The sequence below is a fragment of the Phocoena sinus genome, chromosome 8 (genome assembly GCF_008692025.1).
Source record: "Phocoena sinus isolate mPhoSin1 chromosome 8, mPhoSin1.pri, whole genome shotgun sequence".
Lineage (NCBI taxonomy): Eukaryota > Metazoa > Chordata > Mammalia > Artiodactyla > Phocoenidae > Phocoena > Phocoena sinus.
This window is the reverse complement of record NC_045770.1, coordinates 40,179,403-40,204,746: the sequence shown is the minus strand read 5'-3', so window position 1 is coordinate 40,204,746 and position 25,344 is coordinate 40,179,403. Positions and strand designations below refer to the sequence as shown.

General features: G+C 39.2%; 1 protein-coding gene across 3 annotated transcripts; it reads left to right on the top strand.

Annotated features, from left to right (window-relative positions):
• Positions 1-4,142: 4,142 nt before the first annotated feature.
• On the top strand, positions 4,143-24,835 carry MED17 (mediator complex subunit 17). Of its 3 annotated transcripts, none has more exons than XR_004351091.1 (12): positions 4,143-4,699; positions 7,109-7,275; positions 8,007-8,226; positions 11,102-11,238; positions 11,329-11,413; positions 11,761-11,913; positions 13,637-13,767; positions 14,853-15,037; positions 17,794-17,931; positions 21,120-21,237; positions 21,488-22,861; positions 24,055-24,835. XR_004351091.1 is itself a non-coding variant. In XM_032640112.1 (12 exons), exons 1-12 carry the CDS (start codon positions 4,450-4,452, stop codon positions 24,264-24,266), a joined length of 1,956 nt encoding a protein of 651 aa, XP_032496003.1. In that variant the 5' UTR covers positions 4,148-4,449; the 3' UTR covers positions 24,267-24,835. The 3 variants fall into 3 exon arrangements, 2 of the variants coding, with proteins under 2 accessions (XP_032496003.1, XP_032496004.1); XM_032640112.1 differs by having other exon boundaries at positions 4,148-4,699; positions 22,702-22,861; XM_032640113.1 differs by lacking the exon at positions 4,143-4,699 and adding an exon at positions 6,160-6,225 and having other exon boundaries at positions 22,702-22,861.
• Positions 24,836-25,344: the final 509 nt, after the last annotated feature.

Sequence of the window (25,344 nt, the reverse complement as noted above, 5' to 3'; positions counted from 1 at the left end):
TATTTTTATTTAACAAAAATTATATATAACCTTTATGGAGAAAATTATAAAACTGTTGAAAACTCAAATAAATCAAAATAAACATGTACATCCAGGAAGATGCAATCTCATAGAAGTATCAATTCTCAAACCTATAAATTCAATTCAACATCAGTCTAATCCCAGTAGGGCTTTTATAGAGCCCTACCAGTTCATTTTAAAATATATGGGATAGGGGGACATCCTTGGTGGTCCAGTGGTTAAGACTCCGCACTCCCAACGCAGGGGGCCCAGGTTCGACCCCTGGTCAGGGAAATAGATCCCATGTGCTGCAACTAAGACCCGGTGCAGGCAAATAAATAAATGAATATTTTAAAAAATAAAAGCAGACTCTCATTTGCTTTCGGTTTTAAAAGCCCAGCTTCCTTTTAGGTTCTCTGTGATGCCTCCATGTGGCTTGTTCTACCATTCATTCCAGGACAATTTACTGAACACCATCAATGTGCCAAGCATTGTACCAGGCCTACCCCAGTCAGCTGGGGACACTGACTGACATATGAACAAATAATTAAAGTAAGAAAGGATAAGTCCTATCAGTATTACCCTGTAAGGTATTGTACATTAGAGGACACTTCATATCACAAACACAAAAATAAATTTACTAAAGAACACATGAATTTCCGGTACTGGCCAAGATGCAATAACACAACAGGCTATTTCTTCCACAATTCCAAAATACAAAATCTTGGATAAAATACAAAAAGCAACTCCCAGAACACTGTTGAAAATTAAACCATTTTGACTGAATGGTTGAAGAGGGAAGTCAAAACTTGAAGAATGAACAATACTGATGATGAGTTTCCTGATTTTTCTTTCCTCTCTTATCTGAGGCAGTCTGGGTCACAGAACTACGCAATGGGCATGGACAGCAAAAACTCCCAAGAGACAGTTCTTTTTGGCCAGAGAACCAGGAAAGGGAGCCTCAGCAGGCCACAGTGTGAAAGTCTCCATTTTTTTCTTGTTTCTTTTTTATGTCTTGGCTCTGCCCAGAGGCTAGTCCCAGTGCAGTCAGAGCTGCACTGCTGTACCAGTGGTATCAGGGTAGCTGTTACCTAAAACACCAAGGAAAAATGATTCCAGAGGAATCAGGAAATGGGTTTCTTGTGGTCCCATTTTTCTCTCTCTTTTCTCTTGGTGCTTCATCTGGAGGGTGGCCCCAGCTGTGAAGAACTACATTACAGTCTGGGGTGTAGGGCACTAAAACTAAGAAAAACTGGTATTTGTGCCAGAGGAAGCAGGAAAAGGGGTGATATTCACAGTATTCCCTTATTAGCTTATTAATGACTGTAAGAATTTTGAATGTGTATCCCAAATTATCTTACACTCCGTTCTGTGTTTTGGACTTTTCCATTGTCCAATCTTTGAGTTCACTAATACTTTGCTGTGTCAAATCTCTTAGTAAACCTTGGGTTATTAATTGCATCTAGTTTTTAGTCTAGAATGTACATTTGATCTTTTTTTTTTTTTTTTTTTTTTTTTGCGGTACACGGGCCTCTCACTGTTGCGGCCTCTGCCGTTGCGGAGCACAGGCTCCAGACGCGCAGGCTCAGCAGCCATGGCTCTCTGGCCCAGCCGCTCTGCGGCATGTGGGATCCTCCCAGACCGGGGCACGAACCCGTGTCCCCTGCATCAGCAGGCGGACTCTCAACCACTGCGCCACCAGGAAAGCCCCTGATCTTTTTTTTTTATAGACTGAAATTTTTCTGTTGAAACTGCCCATCTTTTCATCCATTTTGTCCATTTTCCTTTTTTTTTTGGCCGTGCAGCATGCAGAACTTCCCTGACCAGGGATTGAATCCATGCCCCCTGCATTGGAAGCACGGAGTCTTAACCACTGGACTACCAGAAAAGTCCTCTATTTTTTCTTTTTTAACATACTAATCTGTTAAAGTCCTTGTCTTCCATCACCAATGTTTTGATCATTCATGAATTAGTTCCTATTATTTGTTTTTGCTTATGTTTTATCAGTCACTTTTTCCTACCCCTTACTACTGCTAAGATGGTATCTTTCACCAGTGAGGATTTCCACCTTTGTTTTGCTAGGCAGATGAAGTGTGAGACTGATTAGCTCATTGTAATCGGAGAAGGAGCTGGGTTGGGGCTCAGTTGCATTTTAAATAAAACTCAGGCCACTTCTACCTAGAGTCTGTTACTCTGTTACTTCCGGGATTTTAATTCAGAGCCTGGCAGATCTCTGCCTCCTCAATCCTGAAAGATGGTGTGGGGTTCAGTTCTTCCCTTTTGTAGATTTGAGTTCCATAAACCCTCAAAATCTGACAAAATTTTTTTTGCGGTATGCGGGCCTATCACTGTTGAGGCCTCTCCCGTGCGGAGCACAGTCTCCGGACGCGCAGGCTCAGTAGCCATGGCCCACGGGCCCAGCCGCTGCGCGGCATAGGGGATCTTCCCGAAACAGGGCATGAACCCGTGTCCCCTGCATTGGCAGACGGACTCTCAACCACTGCGCCACCTGGGAAGCCCCCTGACAAATATTTTTGTAGAACACTTCCCTCTAAGCAGGACTTAGGTATGTATATACCTTATGTGTATCTTAGTCTGCAGACGACTTCACTGTTTTTTACACTTAGATCTTTACTCCATTTGGAATTTATTTTTATTTAGGATGTGAGATAAGGGAATGCAACTGGATTATTTTCCATATGTGACTGATGGTTGGCCCTGCTCCTCCCATCATCCACACCCCTTTCTATGTAACTCTGCAGTTTCTGCAACTGAAAAAGCTGAGTGTCACCCCTCTCCCACCCTTGACTTTTGGGTTTGGCCATGGGATTTGTGGATTTTAGACATGTAATGCAGGCAAGGCTTACATCTTGTACCTCTACCATCTCCATGAGAAGGACATACCCTGACCAGCCTGCTAGTACAAGAAGAATGAGACACACATGGCACAGTCTTCTAAATGGCCTGTAGACCTATAACTTGAAGTAGAACCACCCAGCTGAGCCCAGCCTAGATCAGCTGACCCTCAGGTCAAGCCCAGCTGAGACAGCAGACGCCCCAGCCAAACTGCGTAAGTATGAGCCCTTATAAAGATTAAAGGAGAAATATGTTTAAAACACTTAGCACAGTGACTGGCACAAATAGAGCCCAAGATAAATATTAATCAAATTTTGCAATAAGGTATTAAAATCTTTTACAAACTTATGCATAAAGTACAGTAGTTCTCAAACATGACTGTCCAGCAGGATCTGTTGAGCTTGCCAACGTTGAGCTTCCTCCCTCGAAAATTCACACACACCCCCAACAAACACCCCACATGTATTGTTTAGCTAGAGACTGACACCATGACAACTGTATTTTCCTAAATACCTTAGAAAAGGAGTTGAAAAACTTAAATATACCTTATCACAAAACTTGGAGAGACTCATGATAAATGATATACATAATTCCTTAAGTAGAGTTTTGTAACATAAAAGAATTCATCTTCCCCTGTGGAATTACTACTGATGAAATACTTTCTCAGGGACTCAACGGTGCTTCTTTTTTTAAAAAATATTTTTTCTGAATTTTATTTTCTTTATACAGCAGGTTCTTATTAGTTATCTATCTTATACATATTAGTGTATATATATACGTCAATCCCAATCTCCCAATTCATCCCACCACACCCACGCCCACATCAGTGCTTCTTAATCTTATAAATATTATTTTAACTCAGGCATGAAAGAAATATGCAAATATTACACGTCAGAGATAGTCTCCGTCATGGAGTTTACCACTAACGGGAGTTTAGATAACAAACTAATTATGCAGTATAATTTTAAGTAGTGATAAGCACAATTAATTGTTTTCCTCAAACTACGCCCTTATTTTCTAACTCTTCAGACATGTTGTTTCTACCCCAGGTGTAAGCCCTCAAATCTCAGCATTCTCAGAGGGCCTCTCGTAGCTAGGATCCAGGGGCCCATTCATCTCCTTTTCCCTGCCTCTTTTCGGTCGTCTTCATCCTTCTATCCAACATTACTTTCCAACAAGCAACACTTAAAACAGAGGTAGACACCAGAGACCCGCCTCCCCAAGCTCTCTGCACCCGAATCCCACCCTCCCACCGCCAGCCACGCCTCTTACAGACCAGGAAGCTTCTCCGGACGACGTAGTGGGATTCACCGGAAGCGCTCGTCCGGAAGTGCAGAGTTCCCGCGTCCGCCGGTTTCCTTCCGCGAGACTCCAACGAGGGGGGAAGGGGGAAGCGCGAAGGGGCCTGCAGTGCATTCTGGGGAAGTCTCAGGGCTCTCGGCTTTGTTTCCGGCTCTAGAGCAGCGTTTGGTTTCCCAAAAGCTCCTCCAAGGTGCGGTTCTTGGGTTCCCGGGTTCCCGGCTCCTCACAGAGGCGCACATACTTCCTCCCTCGGTTTTCGGTTGGCGCTGGGGTCCTGCCAACGCCGCCAGCATGTCTGGGGTGCGCGCTGTGCGGATCAGCATTGAGTCGGCCTGCGAGAAGCAGGTCCAGGAGGTGGCCCTGGATGGCACTGAGACGTACCTGCAGCCGCTGTCCATGTCCCAGAATCTGGCGCGTCTGGCCCAGCGGATCGACTTCAGCCAGGGTTCGGGCTCCGAGGAGGAGGAGGCGGCGGGGGCAGATGGCGACGCGCAGGACTGGGCGGGCGCCGGGTCCAGCGCGGATCAGGACGACGAGGAAGGTAAGGCCCGTGTCTTTTGCTCGAGTCTGCTGGGCGGGTCTGGGGGTCCCGGTACCCGCCCAGGTAATGTCACTCTGCCTCTCCTGCGGCAGGTGAGATGCTGTGCGTGGAAGTACTTCGAACGCAGGTACGCGAAACATTAATTGTGCTCTTCGTCACCTGCACAATTTAGGGCACTGCATGACTCTTAATACTCCTTATTCTTCTGCAGGTTTGCTTGAGTGGGAGCGCTTGAGGGACACTGTCACTGGTGAAGTGTTTACGTTTTTAATAGAGCGTCTGTAATGTGGCACACCCTGGTTCAGAGCCCTGTAGTTCACATCTCGGCTGTGATACGTATTAGCTATGGGACCTTGGACTAGTTACTTTGTTTCCCTGTGCAAGGTGGATGATTATAGTAACACCTACTGAAAAGAGATTTGTATTGGCTGGAGTATGTGATAAGATCTAAGAGGTAGGCAGAGGCCAAATCATGTAGAGCCAGTAGGCCAGGATAAGCACTTGGTTTTTATTAGAACGACAGCTGAAAATTTGAAGGATTTTAAGTAGACAGATGATTTTGCTTACAAAAGATCACCCTGGATGCTATATAGTAAGTGGATTATAAGGAAAATAAAACTAGTTAGGAGAGAATTATAGAAGAAGTATGTGTGGTTTTTGTATTCTTATTGTCAAGAATAGAAAAACATTAACAGTTCTTGAATTAGTTATGTGAAGAAACCCTATGTAAATGGGCATTTAAAGATGGCATTTCAAGCCAGTCGTGTTAGGACAATTAGGGATCCGTTTGGGAATAAAAGGTAAATACTACCTCAGACCTCACATAGAAATATTTCCGCAAGGATTGAAATGCAAGTGAAGAGAATAAAACAAAATATTGGAAAGAAGTTATAATCATATAACTTCAGGATTAGGAGAGCTCTTCTTAAGCAAGATAGGAAACACAGACATTATAAAGGAAAAGATAGGTATAATAGGTATATTAATTACATAAAATTTTAAACTAATAATGGAAAAATATGCCATAAACAAAGTAAAAAGATAAATGACAGACTGGGAAAAGTATATGCAACACATATGACAAACAACTGGTTGATACCCCTTATGTTCAAAGAGCCCCTTGAAACTGAAAAGAAAAAGACAATTCATTGGAAAAATGGGCCAAAGATATAAACAGTTTGCTCGCAGAGGAAAGACTTAAGATCTCACACTAGTAGGGAGAAGCAAATGAAAATATCATTAAGATACTGTTTTCATACATAAGATTAGTAGCAATTTTAAAAGATTGTTAATATCTCGTGTTGGGAATGTGAATTTTTAGAGCCTTTTTGGGTGACAGTTCGGCAGTTCAGTATGTATCAGAATCTTTAAATGTTCATCTCTTTTGTTTGTTTGCTTGTTTTTGTTTGTTTTTGGCCACACCTCGCGGCTTGTGGGATCTCAGTTCCCTCACCAGGGATTGAACCCGAACCACGGTAGTGAAAGCCGGAATCCGAACCATTAGGCCACCAGGGAACTGCCAGTGTGTATGTCTTTTGAACCACTAATATCATGGCTAATGATTTAACCTACAGAAAAAGTTGACGTATACACAGATGTGTGTCCAAGATGTTTACCACTGCTACGTTGTTGCAACCAATCTCCATGACCATTAAACAGAAATGAGTAAACTTACTGTACATCTATGTTCCAGAATATCATACAGTGTTAAAAGAATGAAGTAGATCTGGAAGTGTCTCTAGGACATATTAACTTGGTGGGGTGGCGGGGAGAAGCAAGCAATAGAAAAATGGGAGTATATGTATGTAAATGCATAGGAGAACATTTGGACAGGTACGCCCCAACTGTTAATGGTGACTGCCTGTCAGCAGGGGAGAGAATTAGGGGTGGGGAATAAAGGGAAACTTTCACTTTTTACTCTATAACTCTGTTGTTTGAACTCTGTACAATGAGCCTGTATTCATGAAATTTAATTTTTAAAAGTGATTAAGAGGTTGGAAGATGTGTTAATAGTGTTTACTTCTGAATGCTGCCATTATAGGTCATTTTTATTTTTGTACTTTTCTGTGTATTGGAAACTCTCTGCAATTACTTGTTCCGGTTTTGAAAGCTGGAAGAAAAAAAGGTTATTAAGAAGGCTTGCATAAATTTTAAAAGTTGTTTGAAAGCCTATCATGTTGTAATGTTTAGAGTTAACTTAGGAAATTAGATATCATGCTTGTTTTGACATTGTAGGAATACTAACTTAAATGTTAACCAAGATTCAAGAAGGGGTGGAGAGAATGGGATAAAATAGGGAACAATTTAAAATAGAATTCATTATTTCTTCTTTTAGTACTTTTAAACCTCTAAATGAGCTTTCTATAACTAATACCTGTGTATTTCTCTTTTTTTCTTTCTCTTTTTTAGGGTTGGTGAAATTTCAGCCTTCCCTTTGGCCTTGGGATTCAGTGAGGAACAATTTGAGAAGTGCCCTGACAGAGATGTGTGTTCTCTATGATGTTCTCAGTATTGTTAGGGATAAAAAATTTATGACTCTTGATCCTGTCTCTCAGGATGCACTTCCTCCAAAACAGGTATTTGTGGGATTTGATTGAATAATGGTGCCGTTTTCATAAGTCCCAGGACCATCTTTTAGACTGTGTGCCCATTGTTTCCTTTTCCTTAAATGCAAAATTAAGTCCAGATGAAGATTTAAAGATTAACTCTCTTGAGTTCTCCAAAAACTCAAAATCCGGTTCTGTAATATGATCAAAAAGTTGTGACATTTTTATGAAACTATTATTTTGACTCTCATGCAGCAGCCAAGAAAACTTCTATTAAACTTGGCTTTTTGGAAGTATGTCTACATGAATTGGTAGTGATTGTGGATATATATAATACATAGATTTTGATTTCTCATCAGTTTTCCAGTTATGGACTTTGATCTGAAGTGTACTGAGTGCCTCGAAAGGGTGTACGTGTGGGTGGGGGGGGGAGAGTGGCATACATAGGAGAGGAATGGCAGTACAGAGAGTGGAACCTAACCTAGGCTGGGCCAGGTTGATGCAGTGTTAAGTTCTGATATATAGTCCACTGTGGTGATTTGGTTGAACACAAATCATTATTTGAGTTGACCAAAGAAATAGGTTGCGGTTATTTAAAAAAAAACAAACATTATTATATGTGCTTTTCGCCCTTCTCCATGCTTTTCTTTAATTTTTAAATTTTCCCTTGAGTAGGTATTTTATTGTTGAGAAAAGTGTATCATTTTAAAAAATCATTTAAAAAATAATACAGAGCTACACTTTTGGATTGTTTTTGATAGAATCCTCAGACGTTGCAGTTGATATCCAAAAAGAAGTCCCTTGCAGGAGCAGCACAAATCCTACTGAAGGGGGCAGAAAGACTGACTAAATCAGTCACTGAAAACCAAGAAAATAAGCTACAAAGAGACTTCAACTCTGAGCTTTTGAGACTGAGGCAACACTGGAAACTTAGAAAAATTGGAGATAAAATTCTTGGAGATCTGAGCTACAGAAGTGCAGGTATAGATTATTGTTTAAAATATAGTTTTTCAAAAACTATAAATGGTAGGTTGTAATGATACCTTTTTGGGTGGGAAGGGGAGCCGCACCGCATGGCTTGCAGGATCTTAGTTACCGGATCAGGGACTGAACCTGGGCCCTTGGCAGTGAAAGTGCCGAGTCCTAACCACTGGACTGCCAGGGAACTCCCACATAGTCTTCTGTAATAATATTATTTCTCAGTTACATGTTACGTATTGAAGTTTGAATTTCTGTGCTCAAGCCTGAAAAAGCTAAAATTACCCTTATCACAACCTATCTAAATATGTATACAAATAGTTTATATTCAATTTGTCAACATTTTAGGTACATTTAATTGAAAGTTCAGAGATAGGGTTTATGTGCTTATACACCCTGAACCATAATTGACATTTTAAGCAGAAATAAGGAGGTAGGGTTAGAGTCCTCAATCAGAGATTTACCAGTAACCCTCAAAAACTGGGCATAAATGGAGAAAAGAAACTGCTCTATTCTTCCTTATTCTGTTTTTCTCCCTAAAGTCTGCTAAGCTGTTTTCATATCCTGGGTGAGGAGAAACAGTGGTGAAAACACTTCGCCTTCCTTTTTCCATTCAGCCAAGGTTGCAGCACTAACTTAAGAAATATACTTTGTTGAAGTATATCAGAGTTTAATATCTTGAATTCACATCTTTTGGTATAAATTCTTTGTTTTTTTTTAACATCTTTATTGGGGTATAATTGCTTTACAATGGTGTGTTAGTCTCTGCTCTACAACAAAGTGAATCAGTTATACATATACACGTGTTCCCATATCTCTTCCGTCCCGTGTCTCCCTCCCTCCCACCCTCCCCATCCCACCCCTCCAGGTGGTCACAAAGCACTGAGCCGATATCCTTGTGCCTTGTGCCATGCGGCTGCTTCCCACTAGCTATCTACCTTACGTTTGTTAGTGTATATATGTCCATGCCTCTCTCTCGCCCTGTCACAGCTCACCCTTCCCCCTCCCCATATCCTCAAGTCCGTTCTCCAGTAGGTCTGTGTCTTTATTCCTGTCTTACCCCTAGTTTCTTCATGACATTTTTTTTTTCTTAAATTCCATATATATGTGTTAGCATACGGTATTTGTCTTTCTCTTTCTGACTTACTTCACTCTGTATGACAGACTCTAGGTCTATCCACCTCATTACAAATAGCTCAATTTAGTTTCTTTTCATGGCTGAGTAATAGTCCATTGTATATATGTGCCACATCTTCTTTATCCATTCATCCGATGATGGGCACTTAGGTTGTTTCCATATCCTGGCTATTGTAAATAGAGCTGCAATGAACATTTTGGTACATGACTCTTTTTGAATTTTGGTTTTCTCAGGGTATATGCCCAGTAGTGGGATTGCTGGGTCATATGGTAGTTCTATTTGTAGTTTTTTAAGGAACCTCCATACTGTTCTCCATAGTGGCTGAACCAATTCACATTCCCACCAGCAGTGCAAGAATGTTCCCTTTTCTCCACACCCTCTCCAGCATTTATTGTTTCTAGATTTTCTGATGATGGCCATTCTGACTGGTGTGAGATGATATCTCATTGTAGTTTTGATTTGCATTTCTCTAATGACTAATGATGTTGAGCATTCTTTCATGTGTTTGTTGGCAGTCTGTATATCTTCTTTGGAGAAATGTCTATTTAGATCTTCTGCCCATTTTTGGATTGGGTTGTTTGTTTTTTTGTTATTGAGCTGTGGTATAAATTCTTTGTTGTTGAGCTAGGATATATAATAGCAGGTTTTTCGAGGTAATTATGGTACTGTCTTTAAGCTGTTGAAGTATATTCAGAGGATACAGTAAAAGTTTATGAGTCACAGCTCAGTGGGGTAAAAATTTTGAATGTCAAGGGATAAAAAAGCAAGGAGCCCTGGCTGTGATCACTGGGGTAACAATAGTAGAGTGATATTTTAAAAGGATTCATTTGTCCGAGCAAGCCATCATTATCCCAAAATTAAAGGAAGGTAAATTGAGGTAGTTAAGTACTGGAGGACCTACATGCCTTAACGTTGACGTGAATTGGGAAATTTTGAATTCTGAAGGTAAAGTTCTATCACAAAGATGAATTCAAGATGACAAAGACATTTTTACATTTTAATAGGTAGTTTGTAGAAGCAGTGCTTTCTGGCTTTGAACACTGTAAGCTCTTCCCAACAAGTAATTATGTGCAAGAACTTTACCTAATTTCTCTCTATGGGATAGTCACCTGTGTTATAAAAGGATTTGATTACATTCTGGTTTTAATTGCAAGGAAATCTTGAACATCTTCCCTTGTTATAAAACAGCAGTTACATTTATCTACCCACTCCTCTGGTAATTCAGCAGCCCAAAACAACTATCCCAAACTTATGCACTACATAAAAAGACATCACATGAAAGTCTAGGAATTGGTTGAAAAAACGGTGGTATACACACTTTCCTTTTGTCCTTCTCTTACTGAATTCAGAACCCTTTAATTGCAACCGTATTACAGAGACTGAGCTCCAGAAGTTTTTAATCTCCAAAGTTTAAATTTATGGAAGTATTTTCTAGAATTATATTCATTTTGTCAAAACTCCATTTGAATAAAACTGTTTGGATGGCCTGTAGAGTTCATATTATTATGATACCATTAGACTAAGGCATGTTATTTTTTTAAGGTAAATAACTCTTTTCTCTGGCTTCCTTACTTCCTTTTGTTTACCACGCCTCTCCCTTCCCCCAAAACACACGTTTTTCATAGGAACTTAATTTATGCTTCAGTGATGTGTATGTGAAATATTATTATACACTTAATAATTTGTGTTAAATTAACATGTTAACTGGTTTTCATTTTACTATTTTTAATACGCCTTTAGGATCTCTGTTTCCCCATCATGGTACATTTGAAGTAATAAAGAATACAGATATTGATCTGGACAAGAAAATACCTGAAGATTACTGTCCCCTTGATGTCCAGATTCCTAGTGATTTAGAGGGCTCTGCATATATCAAGGTATTTGTCAAAGTATTTTTCAAGTAATTTTTTATTAATAGCCCAGAAGCTAATTTGCTAACATTTTTTCATGTTATTATCGTCACATAGGTTTCAATTCAAAAACAGGCTCCAGACATAGGTGATCTTGGCACAGTTAACCTCTTCAAACGACCTTTGCCTAAATCCAAACCAGGTATAGTTACGTTCTATCCTCTAACTTCTGGTCTTATCTAAGCTTATATTTACAAATGAACTGAAGATAAACCATAGATAGGAAAAATAGGTACTTAGGAATAAGAGCAATTGGAAATGTAAGTATTTATAATTTGTTAATTAACCATTAGTGAATAGCTGTGTGATCTTTTTTTAAAGATTGAACTTATTTACCAGTTTTCTCTGTGTAAAAGAAGTAAAATATTTTATATACCATAATGTACTGTTTTCTAAACTTTTGTCATATGTATCCAAATCATCATTTAAGCTAGTTAATACCTAATATAATTAGTTAATTAATATATACGTATGTCCCCTGTCTTTCAGGTTCCCCACATTGGCAGACGAAATTAGAAGCAGCACAAAATGTTCTCTTATGTAAAGAAATTTTTGCACAGCTTTCTCGGGAAGCTGTTCAAATTAAATCACAGATCCCTCACATTGTGGTGAAAAACCAGATAATCTCTCAGCCCTTTCCAAGTAAGTGCAGCCTACCCTTTTGAGATTTATAATTAGGACTTTGTGGTTTGGGGAACAGGACAAAGTGGGTAGCTATTTGGGTGTGCTGAAGGAACAGTTAGAGCAAAGAGGTAGTGTGAGGTCCATAATAACAGCCAATGAAGTATGCAACACAGTCTGCACTGCTGACTCTGTTCTGGGTCCTCAGTAGTGTCACTCCTGGGCTTTAAACAATATATGTTAAAGTTTGTCCTAGCAAGGCTGTTATTCAGAAACAATTGCTTTGAGGTGTCTATGCCAGCACCATTTGTGGAAGATTTCTCAGGGATCCTGTCTTATTGTCTGAATGAGATGTCAATTAGAAAATGCTTAGTTTTTAAAAATTTTTTTTATTTTAATTATTTATTTTTAAAAATATTTATCTTTTTATTTGGTTGTTTGCGCTGGGTCTTAGTTGCAGCAGGCGGGCTACTCAGTTGTGGCTTATCTGTGGCATGCGAACTCTTAGTTGCGGAATGCATGTGGGATCTAGTTCCCTGACCAGGGATCGAACCCAGGCCCCTGGCATTGGGACCATGGAGTCTTTGCCACCAGGGACGTCCCTATTTTTTATTTTTTTATTGAGGTGTAGTTAATGTATAATATTATATAAGTTTCAGGTGTACAACATAGTGATTCACAATTTTTAAAGGTTATATTCCATTGATAGTTGTTATAAAATATTGGCTATATTCCCTGTGTTGTACAATATACCCTTGTAACTTACTTATTTTATATATAGTGGTTTGTACCTCTTAATCCCCTGTCCCTACGTTGCCCCTCCTGCCTCCTTCTCCCCACTAGTAACCACTAGGTTCTCTCTATCTGTGTGTCTATTTATTTTTTGTTATATTCACTAGTTTGTTTTATTTTTTAGATTCCATATATAAGTGATATACAGTGTTTGTCTTTCTGTGACTAATTTCACTTAACATAATACTCTCAAACTCCACCCATGTTGCAGAGGACAAAATTTCATTCTTTTTTTATGGCTAAGTAGTATTCCATTGTATATACACCACATTTTCTTTATCCATTCATCTGTTGATGGACACTTACTTTGCTTCCATATCTTGGCAATGGTAAATAATGCTGCTGTGAACATTGGGGTGCATGTATGTTTTCCAATTAGTGTTTCTGTTTAGAAAATGCATAATTAAATATCCATAATATTCCTAAATTTGTGGAGATTGAATTTAAAATATTATTCAAAAGCAGTTAGACACCTAGAGATCAATTTGTAATTAGCTGCACTTGTTTTTTACATAAATTCTGAGCATCTTCTTAGATCTTGTCAAGGGAATAGGTATTAGGAGTGAAAAATTTCATCCTGATTCTCATGGGAACAGGGAACGATATGTCTTCTAGTCAGTAAGACCAGATGTTAACTCTGTGTTTTGTTTCGTTTTTAATTTAACATCTAGAAGAAATAAATCAACATATAGTTTCTGTTCACCTGTCTTTAGCCACAGCTCAAAGTCAGCAGCCACACTGTAGGTGAACAGAATTTGAATTGTTAAAATATATGGTAGTTTATTATATTCTTGAGTAGTCATTTGGTGTAAAAATGTTGATCACGAAAGCCCCCTCTTAAAGTTCAGAATGTATCTTTTGGGAATGGGCTGTGATTATACTTTATGAAAACAGTTTGTGCCTTTCCATATTATAGGTTATTTATATCTGTCCTACTTATTTTTATAAATAGGCTTGCAGTTATCTATTTCTTTGTGCCATTCTTCAAATGATAAGAAATCCCAAAAATCTGCTACTGAGAAGCAAAGTCCAGAGGACCATCTTTATGTCCTAGAGCATAATTTGCATCTACTGATTAGAGAGGTAATGAAGTAAATGTTTTTCCTTGCATTGTGGTAAGAGTATCCACAGCAGTGAATGTACACACACTCCCCTCTGCTGAGTCCTCATTATTCATATAGCGATGGCGTTCACTAGCTGTGCTGTGAAAGATCCTTGCTATGGGCTCAGGGAATACAGAGTTAATCAGAATACAGTCTCTATCTCCAAGCATAGCTTCTAGTGGCAGAAATACACCACAAGTTTTATAGAGAGGTGTAAGAAATGCATGCTAGAGGGTATTCTGATTGGGTAATCAGGGAAAATATCTTGCCAGAGCCCGTGAAAAGGATTACTTGAGTTATTTCAGGATGTATTCTACTTACACATCATCTAGAACTATGTTTCCAGAGTGCTGGTTCACAGTTTAGGATAATTTCAGAAGACTCCCCTGAAAGTCTTTTTTTTTTTTTTTTTTTTTTTGCGTTACGCGGGCCTCTCACTGTTGTGGCCTCTCCCGTTGCGGAGCACAGCCTCCGGACGCGCAGGCTCAGCGGCCATGGCTCACGGGGCCAGCTGCTCTGCGGCATGTGGGATCTTCCCGGACCGGGGCACGAACCCGTGTCCCCTGCATCGGCAGGCAGACTCTCAACCACTGCGCCACCAGGGAAGCCCTGAAAGTCTTTTAATAGAAGTACATATTCCAGCCTTCTCTGCCTCACCCCAAAATCTGGTTCAGTCATTTGTGGTGGTACAAGAATCAGTATTTTTTTATGTTCCTCAGATGGTTCTGTTGTAGCCAGGTTTGGGAACCTCTAATCTAGGGTGTGGTGGAATAATTATCTATTGATTTCATGTTTTCTGTCAATGGGACTTATTAAAGAATATTTGTTTTTCTACTTTAAAACTTTTAAAATAAAAACAGCAGCTTGAGAGGGACCCTTCTCTTTACAAACTCACATTAAATGTGGCCTAGTAGATGTTAACATTTATCTGTGTGCCAAGACCGCCTTTATATGTGGTTCTGATCCATTGCTTTCATGTTTCCAAAATGTGAGCCATGTTTTGATCGAACATTGTGTAGTTACTATGTGGGTATTGGCTGTTTAAAACGGCTGTTCTTGTTACAGTTTCATAAACAGACCTTGAGTTCCATCATGATGCCGCATCCAGCAAGTGCACCTTTCGGCCACAAGAGAATGAGACTTTCGGGTCCTCAAGCTTTTGATAAAAATGAAATTAATTCAATACAGTCAAGTGAAGGGCTCCTGGAAAAAATAATTAAACAAGCAAAGCATATATTTCTGAGGAGTAGGTAAGGACAGAGTTACTATTTTTCTTTGAAATTGCAGTCCTTTTTCCTTTGTTAGTCATCTTTATTAGTTACATTATTTTTGGCATGCTTTAATTTTTTTTCCGGGGAGATGGAAGTGGCTATGGTAGAAGAGTTTATGGTCTTAGATGGTCCTGTCAAGTTTGGGGAAGACTTAGTTAGCGCCATCGCCCATGTAACTTAATATATTGTTTCTAACACTGGCACTAATGTTTCCAAAGACAACTGACTAGGAACCTGCCGTGGGACACCAAACTTTCTTCAGTAACCCGTCCATGGGATGCTCTTCCTGAACTGATTTAAACCTTTTTTGAAGCTTTCCCTATTTTTTGGTTGTCACACATTTTAGGACTTTGGAAGGCACTTTCCTATATGTTGGCTTATTTAATCCTTAGCTCTGGGGCAAATCATGTTAACCCATTTCTACTGATGAGAAGATTGGGGTTTAGAGAAGTTGTGCAACATGCTGAAGGTTACACAGCTAAAAGGTTAGCAAAATCAGGATTTATGCCCACGTTTATGTAACCCCAAAGCTCATTTTCTTTCTTCCATACACATCATTTACCAAAAAAACTTGCATGATTGGACCTAAATGAATGTCTCACTTCCAAATGCTAAAGGGTGCTCTTCTATTTTATTATTGGCGCTTAGTGAAGAGGTCTGTTTTTACTTCATTCATGATTGCGCCTTGGTGGTACTCAACAGGCGTGGGCACACTGTTTTTGTGAATGACATTTTATTTTTGATTTTTGTTTTTTTCCTGTTAATACAGTCATGGTTTTATTAGCATATTAGTCTTTGGTCTCAGAATGGAAACTTAGTAAAATGAATTAGGAAGACATGTTAGAGACAACAGCATGATACAGTGAAAGGAGTAAGGAGTTTAAGGTAAAAGATGCATTTAAGCCAGGGCTCAATGACTTGCTAAGTAACTTTGGGCAAGTTAGTTAATATCTGTGGCCCTCTATTTCTCTGGCAACTGGGGGTATAGGAGTCTGGTCTTAGGATCAAATTGAATAGTATATATAGAAGTTCCTTATAAGCAGTAAGAATGTTATATGTTAGATTATTGTTGTTACTTTCCATTATAAAAGCTATTATTTTGAGTATATTGTTAATCTTGCAAATTTCTGATTAACCATAAAGTTAAATATTCCCTGAAATAAATGAAGGGCATGGAAAAAGTTATCTTTAGAACGCTTATAAATTTCTGAATAGTAGTTGTAATCTTGGAAGCAGCAAAGTTTTAAAAATATTCCCTTTTCTCCCCTTATATATAGAAATAATGTTCCAAATGTATCAACCCATCTGTATAATTCCATACAATTAACATGTTCATATATTTTTACATACATTTGAGCCTTGAGCAACACGGGGGTTAGGGGTGCCACCCTCTCTATACAGTTGAACTTACAGTCGGCCACCAAATAGGCAGTTCCTCCTTTTCCCAGGTTTTGCATTCGTGAATTCAACCAACCAAAGATTGTGCAGTATTGTAGTAATTATTTAGTGAAAAAAATTCTCTTACAAGTGGACAGTTGCATTTCAAACCCATTGCTCATGGGTCAACAGTATTTGTGTCAGGGCATGTGTATCTTTTTTTAATAAATCTGGTATCATAAAGTTTTATACCCTGCCTTCAGAGATATTTTAATAGCTATGTAATAGCCCATTGTGTGACTAATCCATGATTTCTTTTAACAATTCTCAATTGCTAGATACTTTTTTATTCCCAGTTTGTTGATAGATATAATACTGAGATCAAAACTCTCACATACATATTTATCTGCTGTAAAAATTTTTGAAGCACTGCCAGGGAAACAAATCACAGAAAAAGAAGGTAAAGTTAAAAATGGATTGAAAGAAACCAGTACTAGAGCAGAAGCAGGATAAAAGAGCAAAGCCCAAGCCTGTTGGTGTAAAAACCCCTTGTCCTCAGTGGCTATTCTCATTTCTTCCATTTCCTTCTGGCTTTTCCTTCTCTTTCCAGTGAAGTGCTAGAATCAAATTTTAGAAACTGAGGATCTCAGTAATTTGGTTAACTCACATATTTGATGCTTTCATTCTAGGCAGTGGCTTTTCATTAGTGTGTATAAAATATAAAGGAAAGATTATTGGCTCTGGAGTTAGACTTCCAGGTTTTGTGCCCCAAACAGTTACAAACTTTGGGCAAGTTACTAAACATTGCTAAACTGCTTTTGTTCCTTCTGAAAAATGGAGGTAATAATAGTAGTGTCTACTATTGTTAGTAAGGTTAAAATAATTCATGAAAGCACTTATTATAGCAGTTGGTACATAATTATCACTGTATGGATCTTATTTTTCATTTATACTTACCGTATTTATCTTTTATCACTTGAAGGGTCTTATTTTTCATTTATGCTTACCATATTTATCTTTCCTGGAGTATAGTGAGTAATTTATATTCTTTACAGAGCTGAGGTTAGTACCCTGGAAGAATACTTCTCACTTGTGTTCTGGTAAGATTTTCTGAGTGGCAGAAAACAGATGGAGTTAAAAGGAAATCAGTGTGGCGTGAGAATGTTCCATGATGTGAAACAGAACCAGCACATCAGAGCTACATCTGACCTTCCTTTCAAATCTTTGCTTTTCAAATGATGGTATTTTCAAAAAGTAGTCATCTGTTTTTCAACTAATCGTAAAACTGATAAATGATTTGTCATCTTATTATTTTATATGGTAACTTTATAAAAATTTTAACTTATTTTCTTTAAAAGAACTGCTGCAACCATTGACAGCTTAGCAAGTCGCATTGAAGATCCTCAGATACAGGCTCACTGGTCAAATATTAATGATGTTTATGAATCTAGTGTGAAAGTCTTAATCACATCACAAGGCTATGAACAAATATGCAAGTAAGTATCAAAAAGAAGTCGTTTAATATGTTAAGTTGCTTTTTATGTATTGATGTTTGCTGAGTGATTATATCAAGATTTCGGTTTTTATTTGCCAGGGTGGCATAACATTCCAGTAAATTATGTCAGCTGTAGAGTGTTTTTAAGAATGAAAGGTAAGGACTTCCCTAGCAGTCCAGTGGTTAAGAGTCCACGCTTCCATTGCAGGGGGCGTTGATTCTATCCCTGGTTGGGGAACTAAGATCTCACATGCCGCGTGGTGCGGCCAAAATACGCAGAAAAAAAACAAATAAACAAAAAAAAAAGATGTAAGAATGTCTAAAATAGTCTCTATTAGGTAAATGTCACATATTTGAGCTGTGGTAAAGAAGGAACCCCAGCTTTGAGTGGAAAGCTGCCACGCTTCCTCAGACTCCGATCCGCTTCAGTTCTTGCCTAGAGGCTGTGGCTAGTCTGGGGTATTTGAGGTGAGGAGGGCCGTTTATATTAGAGCCTGTCCTTTCCATAGTGTGCCTAAAACAACCCCCTGTGTCTTAATCCAGTTCATGATTATGCCCTTAATGACTTTTGTCCCCAGCATTCCTGGAGGAGCAGTCTACTTGATTTATATTCATAAATCACAAGTTAATATACAGATAGTAGATTGGTGGTTGCAGTGGTGGGGAGTTGGTGAAGGTGGTCAAAAGGTACAAAATTCCAGTTATAAGATAAATTAAGTTCTGGGGAAGTAATGTACAGCATGGAACCTATAGTTAATAATACTCTATTGTATATTTGAAAGTTGATAAAAGAGTAATCTTAAAGGTTATAATCACAAGAAAAAGAAAATGGGTAACTATGTGAGGTGATGGATGCTAAAAAAACTTATGGTGGTGATCATTTTGCCATATATACAAATATCAAACCAGTATGTTGTACACCTTAAACGAATACAATGACATTGTCAATTATATCAGTAAAACTGTGGACAGTGGGGAGGAACACGTTAATATAATTAGCTGGTGGCCATGAAAGACATTTTGGGCTTCCATTTCAGCCTCTTTGAAAATTAACAACTAGAAAGATGGAGCTGAGTCCCCTCCTCCAGGTCAGTCTGAGAGAGTGAGTATGTTTATCAGGGTCTGTATGTTTTGTTTTTCAAGCTTTAGTTGCTTTATTTCCGGCAGACGTAACTAGCCACAGCGGTCTCTCAGTGAGCAAAACACAACTGGAAACGAAATCACCACCCTCAGGAGTCGGGGAATATAATAATATATACTATAATAATGTGTAGTATAATAACACTATATTTTAATAGGGATGTTTTCTCTTTTTTTATAAAAATGAAAGTAGACGAACATGATTTAGAGATCAAATAGAGAAGGGAAAAGAGTATACAATGCAAAGGAAATCAGTCTTGAAACTTCTTGGAAAAGGTTGGTGGAGTGGGTCATGGCTTTCTTCCCCCTCTACCTAAAGAAATAATGAAATAATTGGGGTGCCTTGGGGGTGTGGTGGGAGAGGAAGTGTTGAATATATGAAACAAAGTTAGTGTACATTTTTAACTGTTCAGGCTAGGTGACGGGGTCATCGGCTTTCATTATACTATACTTTTGTGTGTGTTTAAAATTTTCCATAATAAAAACTTAGTGAGCACAAAGGAGAGGAAAAGAAAAAATTGATCAGCATTGAATTATTTACATCTAGAACTAAGACCAAACAACTATGGGATTATGGTTATAGAATCCAGTGTAAACGTTCTAAACTTCTGTGAAGAAAGGTTTGTGATAATGTAGCCTTGATAGAAGCAGGACAGGAGAGGAAGTAGAAGGAAGTGTAGAATGCCCTTTTCCCCATCTTCTGTAGCGGGTGCGGTCATCTTACGCTATTTAAAATTGAAAGTAATTGTCTTTCTTAAAGCTCCCCAACTTTCTATTGTTGACCATTTTAGTTGGACGCCAGCAAAATAATTTGTACATATGTAAGCATATCTGTAGGATAAACTCCTCCAAGTGTAACTGCTGTGTCAAAAGATAGGGACATTTAAAATTTTGATTAATGTTACCAATTTGCTTTTCAAAGTGGTTACAAATCCCTCTTCCTCTTTTTGTTTAGAAAAGGAGAATTTTTAAATTTCGTTAGATTTATAAGTCTTTTCCTTTAAGCCTTCTGAATTTTTGTGTTTTTTCTTGGAAAGAAATACGTAAACTTCATCAAGATTACAATTTTATATAGGTAGTTGCCAAAATGCTTTATTCTTAAATATTTGCTATAAAACAAAGTTAGGAAAAAAGAGGTACTGTCAAATGTGGAAAGAAATAATGCTATTTTTTCCCACATTTGTTCATCTAGATTATTTGATTTGGAGAGTTTTGTGTTTCATGTACATGTCATATGCTAAAAATTTATAAATTAGCTTGGAAGAGTTTTGTGATCTGCGTATATATTCATTGGCTATTTTACGAGTTTCTTTGTTTGACCTTAGCTTAGTTTATAGAGCGTACGTATTTTGACTTGTTTGCTGATTACTTCAGGAGAGTGACGTTAACAAACCCTATTTTCCTTTCTGTATGAGAATTTGACCTTTGGTTAACTCTCGCTCTAGTCTCCTAGTAACTTGATAGGGAAAGATGCCATGTGTGTTACTAGGCAACACTGCTTATGGCAGAAATGATCCCAAATTGGTAAAATGGTTCTGGACTTGGAGAAATTATAAATCCCTGATGGGGACGGCTTTGGATTTCCCAGGATGGCGTGACTTCTAACAGTGGGCAGTGTCTCTGGTGGGCACCCTGGAAACCATGCCTGTGGAGCTGTTAAGGGTGTGTGGCTCCTGTGAGGAACCAGGTTGTTGCGTCAAGGCAGGTCCCACGTATTCCCAACGTGGATCTCATTTCATTGCAGCAGTGGTGTATTGCTGCAGTGTTGACAGCTGAAAGGCCTGCCATAGAAGAGGAGCAAGGGCTGTTGGCCTGCTGGCAAGCCGTGCTTCCCCCGCCGTATCCTTCTGAGTAGACTGCTGCTTAGTGGCCTACAGTAGTTTAGAGAGTCTGATGGTTTCCATTGAACCTAAGAAAACTCTCCCCCGTGGGTGTTGGTGTAGGTTACCAAAACTGTCTGTTATATTCTTTTTCTTTGACGTTAAGGTTTTTGACATTGTATAAGGTAATTTGCAACATTTCTGATGTTTAGTATATGTGTCTCTAAAGGTCCATTCAGCTGCAGTTGAATATTGGAGTTGAGCAGATCCGAGTCGTACACAGAGATGGAAGAGTCATCACTCTGTCTCATCAGGAGCAGGAGCTGCAGGACTTCCTTCTGTCTCAGGTAACAGTTGCAGCTACAGGTCTCGAGCTCCTTCCACTCATAACTAGTGAACGAACAAAGTGGGGAAGAAGTACAGTTATTTTTAAAAAGCCATTTCTTCCTGCCACCTAATGTCTAGTGCACATTTTACAACCTACGGGCTAATTGAAAGTGTTGACAGACTATCCTAGATTTGTTTCTACTCTTAGTTTGTATTTAAGATGCAGGACCAGTTCTGAGACTATCGGACTTTTTTCATTTCTCATTTTAGCCAAGATATACCACCCCTCCAGGACCACGTGGAAGTTTAGAATTACTAACCCAAGAAAACCAGAGAAAGGGAGATCAGATACGAAGCTGTAGTGTCCATTCTCCATAATGATAAATGGAATGCTTTCCTCTTGAGCCCTAAGCAAGAGTTCCTCTTATTAAGGGACAGTATGGAGAGTGCTGTCACAAACCTTCTTTGTGACACTGGACAATTTTCTGGACCTTACTTTCTTCATCTGTAAAGTAAGAACAGTATTTTTCCTACCTTCTTCATGGAGTTGTGATGACCCATTAAAATATGAGTTATGGGAGAAAGGGTAGGTTTTGAAATGCTAATGAATCTTTCACATAAAACACATATTTATGTTTCACATAAAATTTTTTGAAAATACTGACACTCCATCCTAGAAGCAACAATCTTTTATACTTATTGCTTACGTGGTACCAAGGAAATAAAATGCATTCATGAGGTATGGCAGCTCTTGGTTGATTGCACCTAAAATGGCTTTGGTCGGCTTACGCATACACGCAGAACATATGAAAGCCTACTGAATAGCTTCCAGAATTGATGAGAAGTCTAGAGAATAAGACTTGCAAATGGATCAGGATCAAAGGAAGCTAGATAGAACCACAGCCAGGGCAATGCCACTACTGATGCCATCCCAGCACTACTGCCTTCATCGCTGGGACAGAATGCACTCTGAATTGCCCCATGTACCTGTTGGGGTCTGAACCGGAAATAAGTGGCACATTCAGGATAATTTCAGGAGTGTCTGTTTACCAAGGACCTAGTTATAAAAGCTGGTAGTGTAGCCATATGGATCGGCCTCCCAGGACAGAGCAGGGTGGAGAGTGGACTTGAGGGGGTTAATGGAAGGTACTCAGCTGCACACCCTGCTACTACTTAAATGTTGCTTCGTAATCAGTGATCCAGGTGGGAGGTTCCAGTTGGCCAAGTTCAGGTTGTATGCCTGTCTTCCAGCTGCCAGTGGACAGTAAAGCGAGTATCAGGCTGTTTTAACTTCTGCAGTAGAAGGTGGGGTGCTGTTCGCTTCCCTCAGTGGTCACACAGGAGGATTCCTCAAACATAAGACAGGGTTCCTGTGCTAGGCACTGAAAACCCCTACAGAAGCTTATTTTACAGTCACGATGTCAAGTCACTGCAAAGTAAATACCCATGCTGATTGTCAATGAAGTTTCCTTTTTCATTCACAGATGTCACAGCATCAGGTGCATGCAGTTCAGCAGCTAGCCAAGGTTATGGGCTGGCAGGTCCTGAGCTTCAGTAATCACGTGGGCCTTGGGCCCATAGAGAGCATTGGCAATGCCTCTGCCATAACAGTGGCCTCCCCGAATGGTGACTATGCTATTTCAGGTACTTCCTGCTTCTCTGAATGTGAAGAGACCTTTGGAAGTTTGGCCTTAACATTTAGCTTTAATAGTTACTGTATTAATAGTAATTTATCTCTGCAGTAGGTGAGTTCATGCAGTAATTATACTGAGCATTTATCTCATCATAGCCGTTATTCAGAGCAACAGGTTATTCTCTTTCTAGTAGCTATAAAAAATGTCTCGCTTGGCAACACATTTTCCTAAGAGATTATCTGAAAAGTGCTATCAGCATTGTTGCTCCTGCAGTTCAAAACTTTTAATGGATAAATTCTTTTTAAAAATACACTGCTGGGGAGTTCCCTGGCAGTCCAGTGGTTAGGACTCAGTGCTTTCACTCCATGGTTTCACTGCCATGGACCCAGGTTCAATCCGTGGTCAGGGAACTAAGATCCCACAAGCCACATGGCCAAAAATAGATAGATAGATACATAGGTAAAATATCTATACTGTTGCAAATATGCAAGAATAATATTTGGTCCTAAAGATGGTCAAGGGATGGAACAGAGAGGTGTTTTATGAAGCACCTACTATGCGTGGGGCACTTTGATAGGCATGTATACATACTGTCTAGTTGAAAATCATACATGGTTTTAGTGTGATCTTTTCTAATACCTGCTCTAAATATTTGAAAGAGTGGATAATTAGAAATTCTTCCCCACAGGATCAGAGCTTGTGAATCTGCAGGCTTGATCATTGCTAGGCCCTTATCAATAATTTATTTTCTTCTTTCCTGGGTTATAAAGCCTCGTTAAAACCTAAAGTTCATACTTGGAATAATCTTTCCTCCATTCTTTCCAGTTCTGATTTTGAACATTTGAGTTTATCACATAGTAGGTATATATTAACCAAGTTATTGAATGATTGGGTTGTCAAGTATTTTAGAAAAAAATAATGATGTTCTGAAAATGTATAGGACATTTGACTTTCCTAAACCAACATTCATATTGCCACATTTTTATAGTACAAATGGTAATTCATGGATATTTATACCAGCCTAGTATCTATAAATTAGTAAATTTTATTTTAACATATTGAACCTGAAATGCACTTTTAAATGAGCACTTTCAAGTTGATAGACAAACAAGGTTTTTATACTCATGGAAAATGAAGTTGTGTGATCTTTGTTGTCTCTAGCTTGGAAAATGAGTATATTGAATTTCTGGTTTTGTTCCACAGTTCGTAATGGCCCTGAAAGTGGCAGCAAGATTATGGTTCAGTTTCCCCGTAACCAGTGTAAAGACCTTCCAAAAAGTGATGTTTTACAAGATAGCAAATGGAATCATCTTCGTGGACCGTTCAAAGAAGTTCAGTGGAATAAAATGGAAGGCCGGAACTTTGTTTACAAAATGGAGCTGCTTATGTCTGCACTTAGCCCTTGTCTACTATGATTTTCTTCCAGACCAGTTTCCAGATATTTTTTTCCTAAGAAGTTTCCAGAAACTTTGAGAAATGTTTGCAGATCAGCTATAAGCACAAGGAAGAGGAATCTTCCAAAGGAGTATTGTTTTTAAAAAGTCATAATTAGCAAATGTTTACCTAGCATTTTGAAAACTTTCACTTTATAAGTGACAAGTGCTTTGAAATGCAAAAGTTTATGTACAGTTATAGGGTATACAAGTATGGAGAGATGTAAATACTTTTTTTTTTTTGCGGTACGCGGGCCTCTCACTGTTGTGGCCTCTCCCGTTGCAGAGCACAGGCTCTGGATGCGCAGACTCAGCGGCCATGGCTTACGGGCCCACCCGCTCCGCGGCATGTGGGATCTTCCCGGACCGGGGCACGAACCCATGTCCCCTGCATCGGCAGGCGGACTCAACCACTGCGCCACCAGGGAAGCCCAATACTTTTTTTTTTAATGCAGTTAACTTGAACTGTTACTAACTTATGGATTTGAATTTGCTTTTTAAAATATTCCTTTGATGTTGACATCAAATAAAGCATATGGTTACAAATTCCAGACAGTCTGAACTCAACCTCAGTGAATTGTGTCTTTGACTTGTCTCATTCCACTATTATTGCTTAAGAATCTTTAAACACTCCTAAGACCCAGCTTTCATACAGTTTTCCCTGCAGTTGAGAGAAGCACATCCTTTCCCTGAAGTGCAACAAAGTACTCTCCAGCCAAAGGAGCCTGTTCTCCACTCCCTACCAGAGCTATTAAACCGAGTTCTTGTATTAGTGGATAAAAAGTACCTCTTCCTCTGATTGTCTTTGTTATGCATGCCTGGGTCTACTGCTTTGAGAAATTCCTTGGAGAGTTCCAGCTGAAGGCCTGGGAGGCCGAGTGCATCTTTACTGTTTCCTCAGGTCCCTCCTTGGTCTGTTTTCCCACTTGAAAGACCTCATTTGCCTTGCCACACGAGGCACCTGCTCCTGCCTGGCACTGCCCCTGGCAGCCCCCAGCTTCAGCCAGCAACCCTGGATTGCTTCTTCCGACTAAAGATTTGTCCTTTCTTACTCCATTAG

Bases quoted from the DNA above. Each gene is read 5' to 3' on its own strand.
- MED17 (XM_032640112.1), top strand. From the start codon at position 4,450: ATGTCTGGGGTGCGCGCTGTGCGGATCAGCATTGAGTCGGCCTGCGAG. The intron at 7,276-8,006 runs GTATTTGTGGGA...TGTTTTTGATAG, and splicing joins ATGCACTTCCTCCAAAACAG to AATCCTCAGACGTTGCAGTT. The intron at 11,239-11,328 runs GTATTTGTCAAA...ATCGTCACATAG, and splicing joins AGGGCTCTGCATATATCAAG to GTTTCAATTCAAAAACAGGC.